We start from the raw sequence: 19,950 nt of genomic DNA, 5'->3' as shown, positions 1-19,950 counted from the left end.
GAAATACAAAAATTCATGTGAAACGGTCACATATCAATTTTGTGAAACAGATATTCTATATGAGTCATTAACGAAAAAATATTACTTCTTATGTCAGATATATTAATTTTTATTATAAATATGGATATGATTAATCCGTCTCACGAAATAAGAAATGTTAAAATTCAGCACAAATTTAAATTTAGAAGATTAAGGGTAGTAGTAATTAGCACAGGAAAATGAGTAAATTATAAGAATATATTAAGGTATTATCCCAAGCCATCCAAACACACAAATAACTCAAGAAATATAGATATTAATAATTATGTTCAAAAAAAAATATGATTATTTTCTTCTACAATAAATATTTAATTTGTATTGAGTTCAATCACTGGTTAATCAATTGAACCAGCGACCAATAAAAATTTAATTTGTATTTCGACCAATTTAAATATTTGAGGAAACATTCTTATATTTTTTTAATACTTAAAACTGTAAAAAAGAATTATTCGAAAATAGAAAATACATAAGTAAGAGGAGGTAGTGGAATAAACTCATTTTAATCGGATACAATTGGATGGGCCAACAGGACTTGCAATAAAATATATAGTTAAGCGAAGAACTACAGCGGAACAATGAATGGTGGTGCGGAGAAAGAGAGAATCAACGGAGGAGTAGAGAAGACAACCAGGAGCACAGAAGAGATGCGATTGGGAGCATCATCGATGGATGAATCAATCGATTCTTCCCTTGCTGCTGCTGCGGTTAGCAATCAAATGAAACAAAATGAAAATGGAAGCCGCAACTCACCGCCATCAAAGAATACTGATACGGTTAACATCAGTGGTGGGAACAAGGCCAAATCTTGCAAAGGATGCCTTTATTATTCGTCCCGTTTGAAAGCCGATTCTCGCAACCCTGTGTGTGTGGGGCTCACCCGTTCTCTTCCAAATGGTGAAACCTAATTATTATTTCATTCGATTTCAGGTGTTTCTGTGTTTTTTTTTTCCGGATTAGAATGGGTTTGTGGTAATCGGCCTAAAATGGTTTTTTTTTTCCTGGGCCTAATATTGTATTTGTAATTCTTATTTTTTTTTTTAAGTCTTGTGGGAGTTCTCTCACGGTTCTTTCACAGCTTTCTTTTCTGATTAATTGTGAATATTTTGTTTATGTTTCACGCCTTTGATGCTTATTATATCTAGCAAGAAATGTAGTTATAAGTTTGAGAAAGACTCTTCTTAATAGTCGATGACTGCAAACTATAAAGTTCGGCAGACCTTGGTGCTAATCAAAGATGGGTTCGTGTACTCTTGATATTTTACTTGTTTAGTCTGACTGGTAAAGCTGAATTAGTAATTCCGATTTGCTTTTAATGAAGGTATCGGAGAGCGTCTGGGCACATGTTTTATGTTTAGTACACTGTTTACCTCAGAATATGGCCGTAGATGCATGATTGTGAGTTGGACTATGCTCTAGTTTCTCAATATCCTCATCAGTTAGGCAGTAGGATATCATTGCTTTTGTGATTGGTGAAAAATAAATGGACATAATTTTACCTCAAGGTTTAATAACCATGACAATTGAATGCCCTTCCCTGGTTTTGTTGTTCCACAACATATTTTTATGCTATTTTTTTACCCGTTTCACTTGCTTGATTATGATTATTTTTTCTTTTGTTTTAATCATCGGGTTGACTTGACATATGTTTTACAGCAATTGGGCTGCATTCTTTATGGGCAGAGGATAACATGTCATAAGAAATGAATTGCAGTAACTTACTAAATGTGTTTCAACTGTACATGCACATCCCATTTTGCTGCCTTCCAAGTTGTATGTTTCGACCTTGTGACCCTGATGTCTCATCTATTTTTCTTGTCTGTCAATTGCATGTTTGGATGAGTGGAAAAGCAACCTTTACCTTAATGTTTTGAGTTGATGGTGCTTTTGTATTGATGACCAGTGCCCCAATATATACTTGGACAATCTGAGATGGAGGCTTCCGAAGAGGGTAGGAGCATCGCAGATTTTAGATATGGTTGTGTCGGTTATTCACTTTATGTGGACCAAAAAGATAAAGCCTCAAACAGTCAGGGGACTCGAGCAGAATTACCAGTTTGTGTTGGTCTTGAGGTCAACATTTCACTTTGTCCTTAATTTATGTGTATCTTGTTGAATTTATGGCCTGGATTGACAAGATGATTTATAATATTTGCTTGTATAATTTATTGTCTGATTAAACTTTCTGAGTCGTGTGGAACATGTTACTGGTTCAGCAATTTGTTTAATGCTATGGTATTTCATAGCACTGACATTCGAACTTGTTTAACAGTAACAAATTGATTTTAACAACCTGAAACAAATTACGATAGCTGAGTAGGTTGATGATATAAAGCGGTCTGAGAAATTTGATAAGATCTCTTGGGTCCATAGATTGTAAAGTTTATATATTTGCTGGCATGAAGAAAATTCAAGTAGATTGACGTGAGATTGAGAATCAAAGGTTGACATTTTAATTTATTGTTCAGGAAATTCTTAGAAGCAAAAAAGATACAAGCGGAGTAAAGTATGACTTTTCAACGACGATTAATTTATTTTGTATTTTAATAAAAAAAAATGAACACGAGTGTCATTTGATTGTATATGGGCTTTTAGTGGATTGAGATTTTATCGAATCCCAGGACTGGAAAGTTTTTCATATTTTTTACTTGCAATGGTTTGTGGAAAGGTATTTTTTCGGCGGTTTGTGTTTTTTTGGTCACTTATCGTGTTTGTTGGAATTACCAAATTGGAGCATTTTAGTGATAATTTAGATATTATAAAATTCGTTGTGTGGAAATCTCTTTCAAATACATATACTTTATTCAACCATGAGCAAGGATAATCCATTAATTATGTCTGTTAATGATACGACTGTGCGAAGGAAAATGATAGTGATACTTTGACTCATTATCATCACTTCTGCCATGGCATTTGAATTTTACCGTTGATGCCTCTTTTTGATCCTTGTACATAATCATGCTGATAAATTTAACCCTGTTTCCAGGTTTTAGTTGATCGAAGAGTCAATACGGCTGAGACTGCGTCTGCTCCTACCCGTGCTCATGCTAAAGAAGGTGATACTCCTCTATATGCTTGCTTATACTGAAATGTTCTTTTACAAACTTTTCTCCCAATATATGGGAATTCAACACTGATTGAAAACTTTGCTTTTCCTGAACTTGATGTTTTGATGTGTTGCTAACCATCACAAAGCTGGCATCTGTAAATATTTGCTCAAAACCACAAAGAAGAATATTCGCCATGTAGCTTATATGCTAGGAATGGTAGCAATTTTGTTGTTTCAAATACTAATGATGCTTTAGTATTGACCTTTTTATGCTAGCACATATTGGCTCAATAATGTAGTAGGTACTGTTGAATGGAGAAAAATTCTCTTACATCATGGAAAAATGGGCTTGTAAGGATGTATAAGTGCGCTGCTGAAACCAATGGTTTCTGAGTTAATTTTGATTGGTTTATGCTATTTGTCACCTGGAGTAAATTCCGAAGTAATTTGGTATCATTTGCCACAGATGGTAATAGTTTGCCACAACGTCGATCTCATAAACCAGCTCATTCAACTGGGGATGATTTCTTGAACAGGTATCCCATTTTGGTTCCCTTTTTGGCATCATAGTACGCGCAATAGGTTTAGGCCGAGTAAATGGTCTAAAAATTTTGGCTTTCTTATTGCCTCACGCGTTTATCTGTAATGCCTTCTAGCCAAGTTCAAAAACGAAGTAACATTTGCAATTCGACATACATCAAATGCTATGTATGCATGTTCTGTTGTTTATCTATGTAGGTTTGCTCGGAACGCAAACCTCGTTGCAAATGGTGTAGTCAAGAACGCTCGCAAAGTGGGGAACCAAATAAAGCAGAATCTCGACGATATATTTTATCCCTACCGAAGACGACCAAAGTAACGTGCTGGTCCTAGCTTTACAAAAGAGAAGTAAATGATTATGGAGCAGGAAATCAACCTTGATCAGTATAGTGTATAATTGATGCCCAGTATTCTTTTTTCCTCTCTAAAATCGAGAATTTTCAGTGTGCAGACAATAACATATTGCTATTGTATGGTTTATCTTAATTAAATAACTGGCCGCGTTTACTATGATTATCGGATGGGATAAAAAAAATCAATCAAGTACTGCTTGGATCGTGACTTGCATGAAATGTAATAATATAAGAATAATAAATTAATATATTTGGTTAAAATGACCGCGATTGATTTTTATTTTTAAAAAAAAAAAACTTAAGTCAAATATTGGATAAATAATAATAATAATAATAAATTAATGTTTTATCTTCCATGATCAGCGATTTCCAAATGTACGGTTGTAATTATAATTTATTCATGAATTATTTACCATACATAGTATTAAACCATATTAACATTTACCATCATATCTCAATTTTAATTAATGAAACTACATATATTATTATTTATCAATTATTATTTCATATTCAGCTCAAATATTTCTATAAGCACATAATTTTTTTTTTTTTTTATCATATTCAATATATATAGTAAAATTCATTTTAGTACACGAACTATTAATAAATTGAAATTTGAGCTATTTTAAATTACTTAACTAATACATGATCAAACTAAAAATTCAAGTCTCCTCTTAACCTGAATTACTTTTAAATCCAATTACTATTTATTAAAATTGATTACGTACACAATTTTATTTCAAGGTAGTTTTATTTATTAATTGTTAAAATATTATATTTATTTAAAATTATATTATGACAAATAATTATCAACTCAAATTATGCAACAAAAAAATAATTTAATATATTTATGAAAATATAACAAAATAAATACATGTCACCGGACCCCGGTGATATTGTTTTTAGAATGTTGAAACAAACATAATCATCATTTGATCAATATTTCAAAATCTGGTGTTGATATGTTGGAATTAAAAAATGTGTTCAACATTGAAGTTGTAGATCATGAAAATACATGTCTCGTAGGAAAACAAAAAAAAAAACTCTTACTTATTGTTCCAATTTGCGTGATTCAGATTACCTATAATTTAGGCTTTGATTTAATTATTTTTGTTAAGTTCGTAGTTTTTTCACTCGTTCTCCCTCCCTCTATGGTAATAAATATTTAATTTATTTTATTTTTATCTCTATATTAAAATACATTTTAGTAGTGTAAATGATTTATTTATTGATTGTTATTTTATTAATATATAATGATAATACTTTAGTATAGATAGAAAAAAATTCTATTTATTATATATTTATAAATATTTTAAATATATATTATATTTGGACTTATAATTTATTAATGAATAAAATATAAATATATTGGAAAAATAGTAAGCTACTTATATATTATAATTTTTAAACGATATGATTTATTTTATAAATTTAATAAAAATAATAATTTTGAGAAATAAAATGGAGGCTCACTTCACTCTATTTAAATAAGACCGGGATGATGATCGAGAACCCTTCCAAGCTAGCACGCAACGGCTGAAAAGCAATATACAAGAGAAATTTCAATTGAAAAAGAACATTTAGTTTAATTTACTAAAAATAATTTTATTTAAAAGAAATTTTATTAAAGAATAATATAGACTTTTTAGTTGGATCATGAACCATTCAAGTCGTTGGATTATGTACCATTCAAGTCATTTACAATAGTTCGTGTATCAAATTGTCAATTTATCAATAGTTATTGTATCAAAATGATTTTTAATGTGTGTGTGTGTGTGTGTGTGTGTGTGGATCTATGTATGTATTGATTCGTCGACAAGATATACTTTCAATTGCTTCAAGGAAAGGAAAAACAAAAGATCAGATACCTAATAGGCATGGGATAAGAAATTATTGCTCCTATGCATAATTGTTGTTCTATCATAAATACATCTATAAAATTAAATGGATTATATGTCACAAGTGATATATGTTGCACAAAGATACAACATATTATATTCACACACTTGATAATCTAATTTAAAGTTGATAGCTGTCTTACTGCACTTTTTATTAAAAAAAAAAAATTAATGCATATTTATTCATATTACTGATAAAATTATGAATTAATAAATTCCATGAAAGGAAACTCAATTCTCGTTCTTCAGGAAGTTAAGTTAAAGTTCACTTGTTCTTCACAACAAATTATTTATACGCTTACATCCTTAACTTATTTTTCAAGGTAAGGACTCAGAAATTAATTTCTTTTATTTTTAAATTTCATTTATGTGATATGTTGTGTGTATATATATTTGGTCAAATATCAGTTTCCTTCGGTTGCAAATACATCTTAGTCTCGGACCCAATAATGGGCATGCGTAGTATATGTATTAACTATAACAAGCAAGAACGTGCAGTGGGGACAAAAATTCACTCTCAAGCTACCAATTCTTTTCAAGATCAAATCCATCATTTTTGCAGCTATATATATCTATGCATGTTTAGTCAAATTTAGGGTGGGGCGAATGGCCGTCTGTATATGTTATTCAATAGCGCATGCAATTCGATGTTATATATATGCATGAACAGGTATTGTCCAAAAAAATGAACATGGGTTTATTTCAATTTCTTGTCATTTTCATTTTGTCGAGTCCTTTCTTGATATTTGAGACCATTGCCCAAGATGATGACATTCATGGCATTTCTTTGACTGGAAAGTTACATGGACACGGTTCGACTTATAATGTTGGACTCTCAAACACAACGATTTCACCTCATAATGGCGTGAGAAAAGACAGCAGAGGAGTTAGTGGGGATGGGTCTGGCGGGGGTGGAAGCGGTGGTGCTGGTGGGGGAGGTGGTGGTGGGAGTGGCAGTGTTTCGGGAGAACAAAGAAAGAATAAGAGAAGGCATGCAGGTGATAATGGAGGGGGACATAGTCGGAGCCGGCGGAGGGGAGGCCGAGGTAATGGAGGCGGCGGAGGAGGTGGCGGAGGTGGTAATGGTGGGGGTGGCGGCGGGGGAGGCAAGGGTAATGGAGGTGGCGGCGGCGGAGGTGGTAATGGTGGTGGCGGGGGTGGTGGCGGGGGTGGAGGAGGCGGTAATGGTGGGGGTGGTGGCGGAGGCGGGGGAGGTGGGGCTAATGGGGGTGGCGGTGGTGGAGGTGGAGGTAATGGAGGTGGCCATGGATGGGGTGGCGGAAATGGAGGTGGGGGAGGAGGAGGAGGAGGAGGATGGGGATATAGTGGTGGTCGGAGCCGGAGTGGTTGTTGGGAGTGTGGTAAGCATTCTCCGTCAGCCCACTAATTCTTGCACAATTTAAAGGATGTTTTTTTATGGTTTTTATTTTTGAGTGTTTTGATGATTTTCCTGTACTAAATTTGGCAGTGTTTGAAAAATAAGGGGCTTGGCTTTTTGATACCATTGAATTTTCCTTCATGATTGGCAGCATAATTAATCTCACAGTGTGTAAAATGTTTTTAAGTTGCAACGAGAGAGGATGGCATGGTATAGAAAATTGTGTTTGTCATTTCTTGTCTACCTTGAATTCATTTATTTATTAGTGCTGTGCGGTGTGCATTAAAACCAGAGTTTGGATTAAAAAAAGATAAACCAAGTTCTGGATTTCGAAAAAGAAGGGAAGAACTTCCCCACATACGAGATTACAATATGTAAAAACGCATCTCCTGTTTTAGTTCAAACATAGAAAACCAATACAAAAAATCTAATCACACCTCAAAAGTCAAAAGTACTGAACAGTATTATTAGACACTGTACATGCCACCACACAATAACCAGATTTCAGCTTCTATGGGATCCCCGCTACAATACAAGGAAAGCAGAAAATGGAAGTCCTACCCCACAGAAACTAGACTATTTACGTAAGGCAGATACATTCCCTCGGACCTTCCAGCATTCCAGCCTATGACTTCAAGTTTTTCATTCTTCAAGCTACACGAGTGTATAGCACACCCATTAAGAATCATCACGATATTTCCATTAAGACACGGTAGAACGCGATACCGGTTCAATGCCATTTGAAGATGCAGTTTCATTTTGTACTTCAAATCCAAATACAGTCCCTTGTAGATCTCAACAAAGTGGTCATTCCCATCGATACTAGAAATCCCAATGTAGCATAGCTCCTCATTCATCTCTGTCAAGATTCCTCCCTGTGGACAATGATTCGGTAGTGAGATAATCTCGTGAATTGCATTTGTCGGATTAAAAGCCACCACTTTTCTTGAGGATGTTTCCCAATAAGCCGTTCCTTTAACATAGAATCCGCTGCCTCTTAGAGTCGAACCTGCCTCCAACTCTAGACAAATTGTGGTTGATTCTGTCCAGGATCTTGTTTTAGAGGAGTATACTTCAAAGCAGATCATTGGCTGATCAACAAAAGTTACTGGGCAGATCAACTGATAACTAGCATCCATGTTGAGTACAGATGGTTCAAAGGCAAGCACAATTGCTGTTTCAGGTCTGTGATAATAGTGAGGCTGAGGAAGTTCTTTCCACTCTTTGTTTACAGGATTGCAGATGTAGTAAGTGTTATTGCCATTTTGATCTTCGCAGAGTATCAAGCCGTTGGAGGAGCTTTTAATGGTCACAGATTCAGGCAAGAAACCGAGGGAAGGTTTTGGAACTCCATATGCACAACAATTCATGGTTAAAAACTCAATATTTTCTTGGTTCTGTTGATAAAAGTAACCGGATAATTCTTGGAAGGAGTAACTTTGCTGATGGGCTAAAAAGGGACTTTGAATCCATTGATTCCACTCCATTGATACAGCCCTGAATCTGACAAGGCTTTTTGCTGGAAGGAAAGGGAGAACATAGTCTTTTACGAGAATTCTGATGTCCTTGCTTTTGTTCTTATTGAAAAATGGAGAAAATTGGAAACGTCTAAGCTGCAATCAAGGTTGACGAATATATCAAAAATTAGCTAGTGTTTGCTGATATACCAAAAGCATGGTTTAAAAAATGACGGCCAAGTCTTTAAAACCTTAGAGAAACTAAAGCTTCATCATCATTGGCCTGACAACTACTCAAATAGTAGGGTATTGTTAATCCAAAAATTACAATTATACAAGACTAGTCAACGTTAAAAATTATATAAAACTAGTCAACGTTTTAAAAAAAACATATAAATATGTGCTCGAAACATCTCATGAACTAACTAAATCATGAAAGATTCGGAGTCCATACATAAATATATTGAAGATGACTGGAGTCATATATGAAATTGAAGAAATAGAAGATTATCCATTTGAGAGAACAAGCATAATTCAATCACATCCCAAATTAACTAAAACGTTAAAAGGAAGATGAAACAAACCTCGTGATGGTGTTTTCGATCCATGCTTGAGGAGCCCATTTTGGTTTCTTTATACTTACTTATGATCGATAAATTTTCTAATAAACCTTCTTCCTCCTCCTCCTCCTCCTCCTCCTCATTCTCTTCTTTTGCCTCTCCCTTTTCCTCTTTCTTCTCGTTCATCTCGTCCTCGTCCTCATCCTCATCTATAGCCTCTACCTTCTTTCCTTCTGGGTCCGCTTCTTCTGATTCAACGAAGTACCAGTCATCCCAAATGAGCATATCGTCCACACCCTCACCAATTTGTTTCAGTGAACTCATGATTCTTGAATTGTTATTCAAGAACACAGTTGCTTAGATTCCCCTGCCCATACAAGGTAGACTAATCAATCAAGAAATTTCGTAAACAAATGGGGGCCTGACATTCGAGTCAAGAATTAAATCCCGTTAATATATAAAAATTGGACAGAATTAGGCGAACATGAAACATAAATTCAAGCCAAACACAGAAAATTTATTATGCGAGTACATAAACAAAAGAAATAGAATTAAAGCACCATAACGCATAATAGCAATAAACATCCGTAGAATCAAAAGAAAACCCAATAAAAGTTTACCGACCCTCAATTATGGGTTTCTTCAATTGACAAACAAAAATAGAAAAAATTTCCCCATAAAAAAAATATCATCAGAATCATCAACACCAATCACCAAGAAAACCTAAACACGATCGTTTGAAACGCGATCCAGGATGATCAATAAACTCTAATCGTAATTTAAAGATCAAAGATAAACCCATTCACGCATCGATACAAACGATATCAGAAAAACCGAAAAAAAATAAAAATCGAAGCCGCCATTTCAAAATAGGGACTCACTAACTGCGATTACTTACAAGTAAAAAGTACGCATCAGCATGAACGAAAATCAAGAACACTTTCCGGTTCGAGATGATGAAAAATGCCTTTTAAAATTGTTAGGAAGAACATAATATCTTTCCAAACTCGTTCAACGAAATTGTTTGAAAACTTCCTCGGCCACTCTCATACACTGCTGCTTTCTTGCAAGTCAAGTTTAATAATAATAATATAATAAAAAATAAAAATCTTTATAATTCAAACAAATTAATTGATATTTAAACTTCATTATCTGTTATCTATATTTTGTTTTATGTGTAAAATATATGTCATATTTATTTATAAAAAAAGTACAAATAACAAAAAAAAATATCAATATCAATCTTTTGAAAAAAAATGTTAATTTTTACGAATGTAAATTTCATGCTTTCACGACGCATTCATCGTGTGATTCGGGGCAAGGGAGATTTTACAGGATCTCATGGGATTTTCAACCAACAAAGATGAGATTTTAGGTTGAATTTGAATGTGAAAACAAATTGTATATGAAAGCTTTTTTTATTATGGAAAAAATATATGAACTTTTATAATGGTATAGATTTTATAAATGGTCGAAATCTTTTTTTTTTTGGTCGATTATTTTTCGTCCATGTGACATAAATATTTCAAATTTAAAAAGAGATCCAAGATTCAATTTAAACAAACTCACTCGATTAAATTTGTTTTTTCGGGTTTTTAGTCGAGATATATGTATGCCTATACTTGAGGTTATCTTGTTCTCCTTTTGTTTCGAGTGAAGACTTTGCAAGATTTTTGTAGTCAAAAGTCGTCGATAAATTCATATTTTATTTCCAATGTTAATTGTATTTGTACCTATGGGCTATGTGTGAACTTAGAAGGTGCAGTCTCGCAAAGAACCGAGTGGACACCACGAGCTTCGTCAAACTGGCACTTGTATTATTCTAAGTGGCATGGACTATTATCATATCACACAAATTACAATCTCACAAATCATTTTTTGATACACATATTATATTCGAATCATCTCATGAAAAAATATTATTTATTATACAAAAATTTACTTGCGACGATCTTAGATATTAATTTTGTTAGACATATATCTTATTTAAATTACCAATAAAATTTTTTATTATTTATATAAAAAGTATTATTTTTATTGTAAACACTGATATAGTTGAAATGTCTCATAGATAAAGATTCGCAAGATCGTTTTACAATAAATCTACTCTATTTTTATGTAAAAATTATTACTTTACGTTATAAATGTGAGATCGTCTCACGACTAAAAAAAAACTTATGATAGAACTTCCTCAAATTGGTATGGATCCGACATGTTATTTTGCTAAATAAACAATGGTTCCCGCGCTGGGACATATTCATTTTGTGAAAGATTCAACTTGATAAGATTGTGATAATAATTATTAATCTCGAGTGACTTGTATCACTAAGTCCCGATGACCCTACACATTGGTAACAAATTGTTACGTGCCAATGATTATAAAAAAAAATTATCCATTGTCACTATTTCACCAATGAATTTGGTTTGTATTTATAAATAATTTTCATCAGAAAATATCTCACAATATGAAAATCTACTAAATCTACATTTAAATCAAATACTCTCACCGTCATTGAAGTAAAACTAATATCAAGAAACAAATTAAAACATATTTTTCAAATTTTAGGAATCAGTTGAGATTATTAATAGAAACTCTAGTTTGATTTTCTACTAAAATCGAAATACCCAAATTGATGATTCAAAAAACTAAAATTATGGTGATCTGATTGGGTCAACCCTAAAAATCGGGCATGTCATTTTAACCATCTCGCGTCTTTGGACCGTTTACCCAGTTGCGTTCCAGCTGAGCCGGCGTCTTCTATATCGCTCCGTTTTCTATATCGCTCCGTTTATTCAGCTTCCGCCCTCTCAAGGTACGCATGTCTCCGCTCGGCAATTTCCCAATTTTTTTCCCCATGATTTCAACCACAATCAAGTCTAGGGTTTATATTGTCCGATGCTTCTGTTGCATCTGTAGAACAAAAGAATGTTTCACGCGATTCTGTTGAGTGAATTATCCGAGTTGATTTACGTTCCTTGAGCAGCTATCAAATTGAGTACCTAAGGTTTTTTGAACTGATTAACTGTTCCAGATTAGATTTGAAATGTTTTTTCACGCCTTTTAAGGGGAAATTCGCAGTTTATGCGATGAGATCAAATGGGGAACCCGATCGCAGCTTGACGATTGAAGAAAACCCTGGCGATTCAATGCAGATTGATCCGAAAAGTAGCCGCTATCCTTGCTGCATTGTTTGGTCGCCTCTTCCCGTGTTGTCTTGTCTTTTCCCATGCATTGGTCACATTGGGATATGCAGGGAGGACGGTGTTATTTTGGATTTTGCTGGGCCAAATTTCGTTTGTGTTGACAATTTTACCTTTGGATCACCGACCCGTTACATTCAACTCAACAAAGAGCAGGTCGAGTTGATTATTATAAATCTGATCATAGATTGTAAAATCCTTTCTTTCAGTTCGTTCATTCTAGTCCTTTAAAACATATCATTTAAATTTTGAACAAGTGTGTTTGAAACTCTCAGGCTTAAAACTTTTCAAGAAGGTTTATATCCAAACTGAAACTAGAGCTGACTGTGTGAGTAGATTAGTTGAGACTTGAGAGGGACGGCAATGGGAAGTGGCTATTGGTAATGTGATTATGGATAATGTGATCCTAATTTAGATTATTGTTCTTACATGATAGAATGATCTTTTGGGATTTTTCTCGGACTTATGTGGCAACTAAGATGACTTGAACTTCATAAATTGATATATGTACGGGAAATATATCCTGTTTCTTGAATTGTTCAGATGGTCAAGTTCCAGGAATAGTTTTTAAATGCAAAGCTGTAATTTGTGGTCCTGAATCTGTTCACAGTGCTTCACTTTTATCAATTCCTCGGGGCATGAGAGTGAAGATGAATCAAAGGAAAATGGAGGCAGAAGTGATATTCTGACGTGGGACGATGCGCTACGCAAGAGCACACAAGAGTACCAGCATAATTCCTACAACCTTCTCACTTGCAATTGCCATTCATTTGTAGCCAATTGTCTGAATAGGTTGAGGTTTCAGGCTGGCGGTTGGAACGTAGTAAACTTGGCTGTTCTTATTTTCCTCAAGGGACAATGGGTCAGTAAAACTGCTATCATGCGAACTTATTTGCCGTTCCTCTTAGTTGTTGGCCTCGGGCTTGTCTTTGGAGGAGCAACCTTCCTCACTTATTTGACCATCTTCTTTTTAATTATTGTTGGGTGGTTTCTTATAGGTACCTACTGTTCTAAAAAATTGATCCAGCTGTAATAGCTGTGCCCATAGATGCTTTCATGCAGTGTAACACTATTCAGTAACATGTAATACCTAGTGAGTTGATTCAGGAATACCTAGTGAGTTGATTTAGGGAGATTGCATTTATTTATTCTTTAATATGTGCTCTTTGAAGTTGTCCATGTCGATCGGTGGCTAACTAGACCTTTTCCATTTTGCAAGTGAGGAATTCTGGTGCTAATTTTGATCAGATGCCTTCTCAATTCTATATTAATTTTCCTTAACGAAATAATCGTGCGTCTCGCATGCAAATCGAGTGCTCTATCATTAATCCCCAGGATGCCCTCTCGATTCTTGTTTTTAGATGTACTGAACTTGTTAACAACTAAGATGGCCAAGTCACTAAATTAACACATACCAGTTGGTATACATTCTTATACAGCCATTCACTAATCGGGGGTCGGGAAAAGGCTACAATGTCAATGATTGCAGAGGACCAAAGTTTGTAAAAAACATAAGTCGTAGTTGACTCGTAACACACACTTGCACGGTTTTGAGCCTATGAGGACCCGGTGAATATGAGTCCAAGAAAGCAGGGAATACCTGGCTTGGCCGTTGAAAGGGCATTTTTGCGAGCATCTCAATACCTTTTAATGCATTTGTTTCATGTATTTGGGCTATCATAGTTGGATAAGTATAAGAGAATGAGCAATTCCAGCTAAAGAGATTTCATGCGGCATAACTTGAAAGTTGCACTATTTTTCATGTAGCATTATTCCTCCGGGACATCAATGATGTTTTTGTTTTTTAGGTACACTAATGTATAATATTAAACCATATTTGGAAAAATTACGTCAGAGATTAATGTAGGCGAAGCGCGTGACTCGACCTATCAGGCCAGACATAGAAACAGCCCTTGGCAAGGGTATGAGTCGTTTGATTTGCTGATTTATGTACAAAAGCAAAAAACACAAGATTGTGTATTCCTTGCTAGGATTTTACAATCTTCAACGACCCGGAGAAGTCTTGCTCGGAGTTCTTTAACGCTTCAATTACCAAAAAGACATCAGATTCAACTACGACACTTGACAGATTCAAAGTTTTAGCCAGCTTAGAGCTTCTCGGATGCTTAGAGCTTCAGCCATCGTAGGATCAAACTGTTCCAACAAAATTCCATAGGTTGCTGCGACAACTATTCCATGTGAGTTTCTCACAATGCAGCCATACCCGATGTGAGAGGAGTTTTCGAAAACCCGAAAACCACCGCATCAACATTACATTTCAAGACATTGTCCGGTGGTTTTGGCCGTTGCCAATGTCTAGACTCAACTTGAGGTTAATTTATTATGGTGAAGTACAGAATCTAGTTTAGCCATTGCCACTGAGATTGAAGATTGAGTGCAGACTGATATATCATCAAAACTGGCTTGCACTTGCCATTCCACAGTACATCATTTCGATTCTGTCATATACACCACAATAAAAATGCGATATGTTCAGTGGTCAGAATTTACTTCATCAAATACAAAATCAATGGTGTTTTTTTAATTCTACATTTTGCACTATTGGCTTTAACCACGAGATAATAATTTTCTCCCATCGAAAGCATTACTAATATTTGTTAACTTTATTTAAAAAAAGAAACTCAAGGTTTACTTACATGTCATAACTTCTATTTCATATTCTACTAAATAAAAGGATATCTTTTAAAATATGAAATACGTTCGCAAACAGAATTTAAATAAATTTTTTAACATGGCTGACTTATAAGTTTTGTACCTTTCTCCGTTGGTGGAACATTATTTTATTTGACTCTAACGCACGCTGCTTGGTTCAGGAATAATACGATGATTGATGAATAATATAAGGATGATAAATTAATATATTTAGATAAAATAATATTATATAACACTAATTTTGGAATAACTTGGATCAAACATTGGACAAGCAAAAATGAGCAATCAATCAATTTACTCTGCCTCGGGGTATCCTACTAGATCGAATGATTGTAAATGTATCACATATATTTTTTCACACCGATCAAAGTATTAAACATCACATGAAAAATAGAAAAATTGTACGTGAGTTATTTATACCCTTTGGATAATTGATAACGAATCTCTCTGGTCTAGGGGTGTTCATCGGTCGGTTCGGTTCGATTTTCGATTTTTTCGGTTTTATAAATATATAATCCGATATCCGAACCATTTTTCTTCGATTCGGTTCGATTCTCTACCAAAACGGTTCGGTTATTTCGGTCGGTTAATTCGGTTTTGGTATAATTATTTAAATTAATAATATAAATATATTGTAAAATATAATATGTTAACTTTCTACCTGTTTTCTTAGTAAAATATTTAAATATAAGATCTAAATTAATTAAACAAACAACAATCATCTAAAAATTGTTCAAAATAGTTTTTCATTCACGAAATATCATATCAAAATATATAATATAAATATAAAAAAATTATTAATTTAATGAAATTTCGGTTTGTTCGGTTTGTTCGGTTTTGACATATATAATCCGAAACCGAACCAAATAAACTTCGATTTTAACATTTATATCCGAATTACAAAATTCGGCTTTCGGTTTGATTCGATGTTCAGTTTTTTTGATTTTATCCGAAGTTTGAACACCACTACTCTGGTCACACTTAAATGTGCAACTTTTGCTTCGAGCTGTTTGTTCCTCTGCATTTTTCCCCACCTGGGACAAAAATCGAAATTCGATTAGGCTTTAGGCCCATCGGCCCAAGTTTCCATGTCCAACGTCTCTCTGTGGGCCCGTTGGACTTGGAAATGACCTGTCCGAGTCTCACTCGTTGTAAGTTCGTATTTTTACAAGAGTATTCCTGCGTACAAAATTAGGGTACGCCACGGTAGTGGCTCATGGTTTATTCCTAGAAATTGCCGAATTCTCACTTCAATTTTCGATTTGTAGGTAAAATTTGTTTTTTTTTTTTCCAGCTGCTCCACGGTATTTGGACTTCGATGATTTTAAGCGACAGTGGGAATTTGAACGCTCAAGTTTCACATGCACAAAAGCAGCTGGTGTTCATATTACAGTTAGAAATTATCCCCCTCTTTGTTACCTCATCAGTTTCAGATAGTATAGTGGAAGTGAGATGGGAAAATCTACCATTAGAAGGGGAAGATTCACATATGTACATGATGTGAACGGAGGCCCGCCTGAAGCCATCGATGCTCACCATATTTTTGTTTCCAATACGTGGTGCAGGATGTCTCATTTATGCACATATGCTCTACTTTTTGCAATTCTAGGCTTTCTTTTACTCCATTATCCGCAGGTATTCTTTACTTTTGATGTACGTGTTTGGTTGTAAATGGCAGTGTCGGTTCCTTGTGGTTGGATGGAACTTTCATTAACATTCCTTTAACTTGGAAAAATCAGTGCTTTAACTAGGAATCCCGAGCATTTGGAATGCGAATAAGATGGCTAGCTATTTATTGTGCCGGGGTTTACATTAGACTGGATCTTCGAAATTCGATTTTTGATTCAAAACAACAATTTTAAATCTTTCCAATGACTTGCCATCCTGGTTATTTAAGTGTCTTTCAACCATTTTACACAGGACACATTAGTTGCTGTTACGTTTTGGGGTTTCAGCTTTGCTGGTTTTCTCTTATGGGTATTAAGAAGACAAATCAAGAAAGGTGGTGAACAGTGTTGTGAAATTCATACTTGACGAGTAACAGCTTGTTCTTGTGCTTTTTTTTTTTTTTTTTGTAAAGCCAGATATGAATACTGGATGTTCTAGTGGTCCTTGTTGGTTCTTCATAATCGTAGTCATAATTCTATCTTACCTGATACTCTCGGAAGTTACATTATTTTCCCTTTAACTGTAGAACTCTTTTTCATTAGTTTCATTGGCGATTGTTTTTTGTTGTAAGGATAATTATTGTTAAATTTGTTGCCTCGCCAGCTGTGAGTTCAAGTATTCGAACTGATTTTACTTGCTGCTATATCCGTCATCATATGCAAAGTTTGCAGAACATAATCACGTGATTGTTTTAAAATGGATATGCTTCATATTCTGGACAAGTTGGGTTCTAGAGACTAGAATAACACAAAAAACTAACGTATGGATTGAGAATCTTAAAGGAATCAGTTAGGTTATAGCAACTTAATTTTTTCAGTATTTATTAAAAGTGATTTTGTTCATGGAAAACATAATGGCATGGATTATGTCTCGTTGAGAAATTGTAGTGTTTTTTAGTGTTCTGGAAAATGTTTCAAAAGATGTATTTTGGTGGATTGTATTCGAGAATGCAAGATATATTTGGTTGTTGAATAAAATAATTTTGTGCTCTAGATTTCGGTTCTTATAGAATTTGTTGGGCCATTGATGTTACATCTTTTTTAATTTATTTATTTTAATTGTATCTGACATATTAATGACAGTGGAATAATTTTGGAAAGAGATAAAAGTTGGATACAAAGTAATGATTATACTGAGAGATATAAAATTAAAAGGATATATAGTTTGGGAGATCTAGATGGAGAATATGATGTAAATTTGGCTCGACTTAGGGAAAGTGATTTTTTAATGTTCCAAATATTGGCTTCAGTTTCCATCCTTTTCTCTTCTCCTTTTCTTGCCATTGCATCTGGACTAGTTTCATCGTTTTGAACTCTGGTGTAAAATTTCTTTGCAGCAGAGTCTGTGATAATCTTCGCGGCATTCGGAGTTCAGCTTGAGACTATGTTTAAAAGGTATACATTCGTCATTCTAGAACTGCAACTCTCTGCATCTTTTGGTATAAGCATGGCCCTTTCTTAATAAGTACAAGTTTTCTTTTCTTTATTCTTTAGAAAGGCGACGAGGAAATCCTCAGTTTACTAGGTTTCCAAACAGATGGATTTTTGTTGATTATTGCTGTTGTCTTCTTTTTGAAGTCATATTGAAAGAGTTATTCTAAAAACTTTCAGTCCTAAACACTCTCGTATGTTACTTTGTTCAAATCAGTGGGAGAACAGTTCGCCACTTTGTACCAATCAGCAAGATTTTGAAACCTGTACTGGTTGAATGTATCACACCGTTCTCTTGTTACTGGAGTTTGTCTCTGATTATACGTGGAGAGGAAGAACTTTTACCCGTGTTCAAGGTAAGTTAATTTTTTGGGTAAAGCTTTTTGGTCGAGAAGTAATATGGAGTGCTGATGACCCATGTGGTGCTATGGTGATCATTCCTTGAAGTGATCCTACTATTAAACCATTTAGATAGTCTTTTGTATAATGAATGAATTCTACCATTCTTTTGTTTGGTTCAATTTGAACAGACTAGTCTCTATTTAAAGTTTTTTACTTCTTGATCTTGGATTCTAGGGATTGTATCCTCCCGTCAAAATGTTAGTTCCCATTTGGAAAGCTCTGTGTGTTGCCATTGCTAATGGAGAATGTAACCTGACACTAGATGATTCACTGCCGAGTGGAGAAATGGGTACTTGAAAGTTGGTCAAACTCACAGCTGACGTAGTTTGCCCTTCCAGCTCTTGCTCATGTAAAAGGTTACTGTGAATGGATGACTTTCACGATGTCGAGTGAAGACAAGTTGATGGGAAGAAATATATGCTTGATATATGTTGCTCTCCATAGATTGAGTTGTGCAATATACGTGTTCCACGAGATCATCCGGCTCACGAAATGAAGCCTGATTATTTTTGTAAGGTTTGGTGGAAAAGATATCGTTACGATTGGACTGGATTTATAATTGTATCACGTGAATGCTCGAATTTGATTTTAAATCGTGCATATGAGCGAGTCCGAGTTTCATAATACTCAAGTTTGACTCGATTTTAATTTGTAGGTTCGAGCCGACTCGAACATGATAGGGTATTAAATTTAAAGTTTGAACTCGACTCGTAAAATATAGAGTTATCCGAGTTCGAAAAGTCCGAAAGTATTAGTGGTATAATTTTAAGCCCTAAAATTTTATATTTATATAGATAAAAATAACCATAAATTATTTATTTTTCAATAAATTAATAATATATAATTGAAATCCAACTCGACTAGAAACAATATTTCGGACTTTGGTGACACGTGACGGATCAAATCGGTTAGAATAGTATCTCCAACTTTATATGTAATACAGATATAAATAACTAATCATTTACTAATCAATCCAAATTTAATCACAACTAGTAAAAGATGAACACGTGTTGCATGTGTTATTATTATTTTTAACTTGATCAAATAATACTAAAAAATTAACACGAAATTATTTTCAATTTAGAAGAGTTGTTCGATTTAAAAGGAAAGTTTTGTTTAGATTTTTTTCTATGTAAAATATGAAGTGATTTGAGGAATTTTTTAATAAGATAATTATGAAATTAAATATTTTGATTTTTTTATGAGGTAATTGAAAATTAGTTTACCATGGGAAAGGGCTTTCAATTACAAATTTTTTATTGAACTTTCATTAAAAATTTGATATTTAAAGCCAATCTTGGGCCA

The 19,950-nt window shown here is 34.2% G+C and overlaps 4 protein-coding genes across 8 annotated transcripts; 3 read left to right on the top strand and 1 right to left on the bottom strand.

The window, feature by feature from the left end:
* Positions 1-552: 552 nt before the first annotated feature.
* Positions 553-4,141, top strand: LOC140959988 (uncharacterized). Its single transcript, XM_073418079.1, has 5 exons — positions 553-933; positions 1,940-2,109; positions 3,023-3,092; positions 3,552-3,621; positions 3,824-4,141. The coding sequence occupies exons 1-5, from the start codon at positions 615-617 to the stop codon at positions 3,942-3,944; spliced, it is 750 nt and encodes a 249-aa protein (XP_073274180.1). The 5' UTR covers positions 553-614; the 3' UTR covers positions 3,945-4,141.
* A 3,415-nt stretch (positions 4,142-7,556) lies between these two features.
* On the bottom strand, positions 7,557-10,332 carry LOC140959973 (F-box protein At5g07610-like). Of its 4 annotated transcripts, none has more exons than XM_073418054.1 (3): positions 10,153-10,332; positions 9,296-9,638; positions 7,557-8,867 (listed from the first exon to the last, which is right to left on the bottom strand). In XM_073418054.1, exons 2-3 carry the CDS (start codon positions 9,593-9,595, stop codon positions 7,812-7,814), a joined length of 1,356 nt encoding a protein of 451 aa, XP_073274155.1. In that variant the 5' UTR covers positions 9,596-9,638; positions 10,153-10,332; the 3' UTR covers positions 7,557-7,811. The 4 variants fall into 4 exon arrangements, with proteins under 4 accessions (XP_073274155.1, XP_073274154.1, XP_073274152.1 ...); XM_073418053.1 differs by having other exon boundaries at positions 10,166-10,332; XM_073418051.1 differs by having other exon boundaries at positions 10,170-10,332.
* Positions 10,333-11,935: 1,603 nt separating this feature from the next.
* Positions 11,936-13,628, top strand: LOC140958413 (protein RTE1-HOMOLOG). Its single transcript, XM_073415851.1, has 3 exons — positions 11,936-12,084; positions 12,351-12,628; positions 13,083-13,628. Exons 2-3 carry the CDS (start codon positions 12,359-12,361, stop codon positions 13,503-13,505), a joined length of 693 nt encoding a protein of 230 aa, XP_073271952.1. The 5' UTR covers positions 11,936-12,084; positions 12,351-12,358; the 3' UTR covers positions 13,506-13,628.
* Positions 13,629-16,334: 2,706 nt separating this feature from the next.
* On the top strand, positions 16,335-19,013 carry LOC140960320 (uncharacterized). Of its 2 annotated transcripts, none has more exons than XM_073418551.1 (5): positions 16,335-16,780; positions 17,066-17,147; positions 18,153-18,207; positions 18,461-18,599; positions 18,820-19,013. In XM_073418551.1, the coding sequence occupies exons 1-5, from the start codon at positions 16,598-16,600 to the stop codon at positions 18,940-18,942; spliced, it is 582 nt and encodes a 193-aa protein (XP_073274652.1). In that variant the 5' UTR covers positions 16,335-16,597; the 3' UTR covers positions 18,943-19,013. The 2 variants fall into 2 exon arrangements, with proteins under 2 accessions (XP_073274652.1, XP_073274650.1); XM_073418549.1 differs by having other exon boundaries at positions 18,150-18,207.
* The last annotated feature ends 937 nt before the right edge of the window (positions 19,014-19,950 follow it).

The sequence above is a fragment of the Primulina huaijiensis genome, chromosome 15 (genome assembly GCF_012295235.1).
Source record: "Primulina huaijiensis isolate GDHJ02 chromosome 15, ASM1229523v2, whole genome shotgun sequence".
In the NCBI taxonomy this organism is placed as follows: Eukaryota; Viridiplantae; Streptophyta; class Magnoliopsida; order Lamiales; family Gesneriaceae; genus Primulina; species Primulina huaijiensis.
The sequence above is the reverse complement of the archived record's forward strand: the minus strand, read 5'-3'. Positions and strand labels throughout refer to the sequence as shown.

Coding starts and splice junctions, on each gene's coding strand:
- LOC140959973 (XM_073418054.1), bottom strand. CDS start 9,595: ATGAGTTCACTGAAACAAATTGGTGAGGGTGTGGACGATATGCTCATT. Junction 8,868..9,295: donor ATCGAAAACACCATCACGAG/GTTTGTTTCATC, acceptor CCTTGATTGCAG/CTTAGACGTTTCCAATTTTC.
- LOC140959988 (XM_073418079.1), top strand. CDS start 615: ATGAATGGTGGTGCGGAGAAAGAGAGAATCAACGGAGGAGTAGAGAAG. Junction 2,110..3,022: donor CAGTTTGTGTTGGTCTTGAG/GTCAACATTTCA, acceptor CCCTGTTTCCAG/GTTTTAGTTGATCGAAGAGT. Junction 3,093..3,551: donor CCGTGCTCATGCTAAAGAAG/GTGATACTCCTC, acceptor CATTTGCCACAG/ATGGTAATAGTTTGCCACAA.
- LOC140958413 (XM_073415851.1), top strand. CDS start 12,359: ATGAGATCAAATGGGGAACCCGATCGCAGCTTGACGATTGAAGAAAAC. Junction 12,629..13,082: donor TTCAACTCAACAAAGAGCAG/GTCGAGTTGATT, acceptor ATCTGTTCACAG/TGCTTCACTTTTATCAATTC.
- LOC140960320 (XM_073418549.1), top strand. CDS start 16,598: ATGGGAAAATCTACCATTAGAAGGGGAAGATTCACATATGTACATGAT. Junction 16,781..17,065: donor TTTTACTCCATTATCCGCAG/GTATTCTTTACT, acceptor CATTTTACACAG/GACACATTAGTTGCTGTTAC. Junction 18,208..18,460: donor CTTGAGACTATGTTTAAAAG/GTATACATTCGT, acceptor TGTTCAAATCAG/TGGGAGAACAGTTCGCCACT.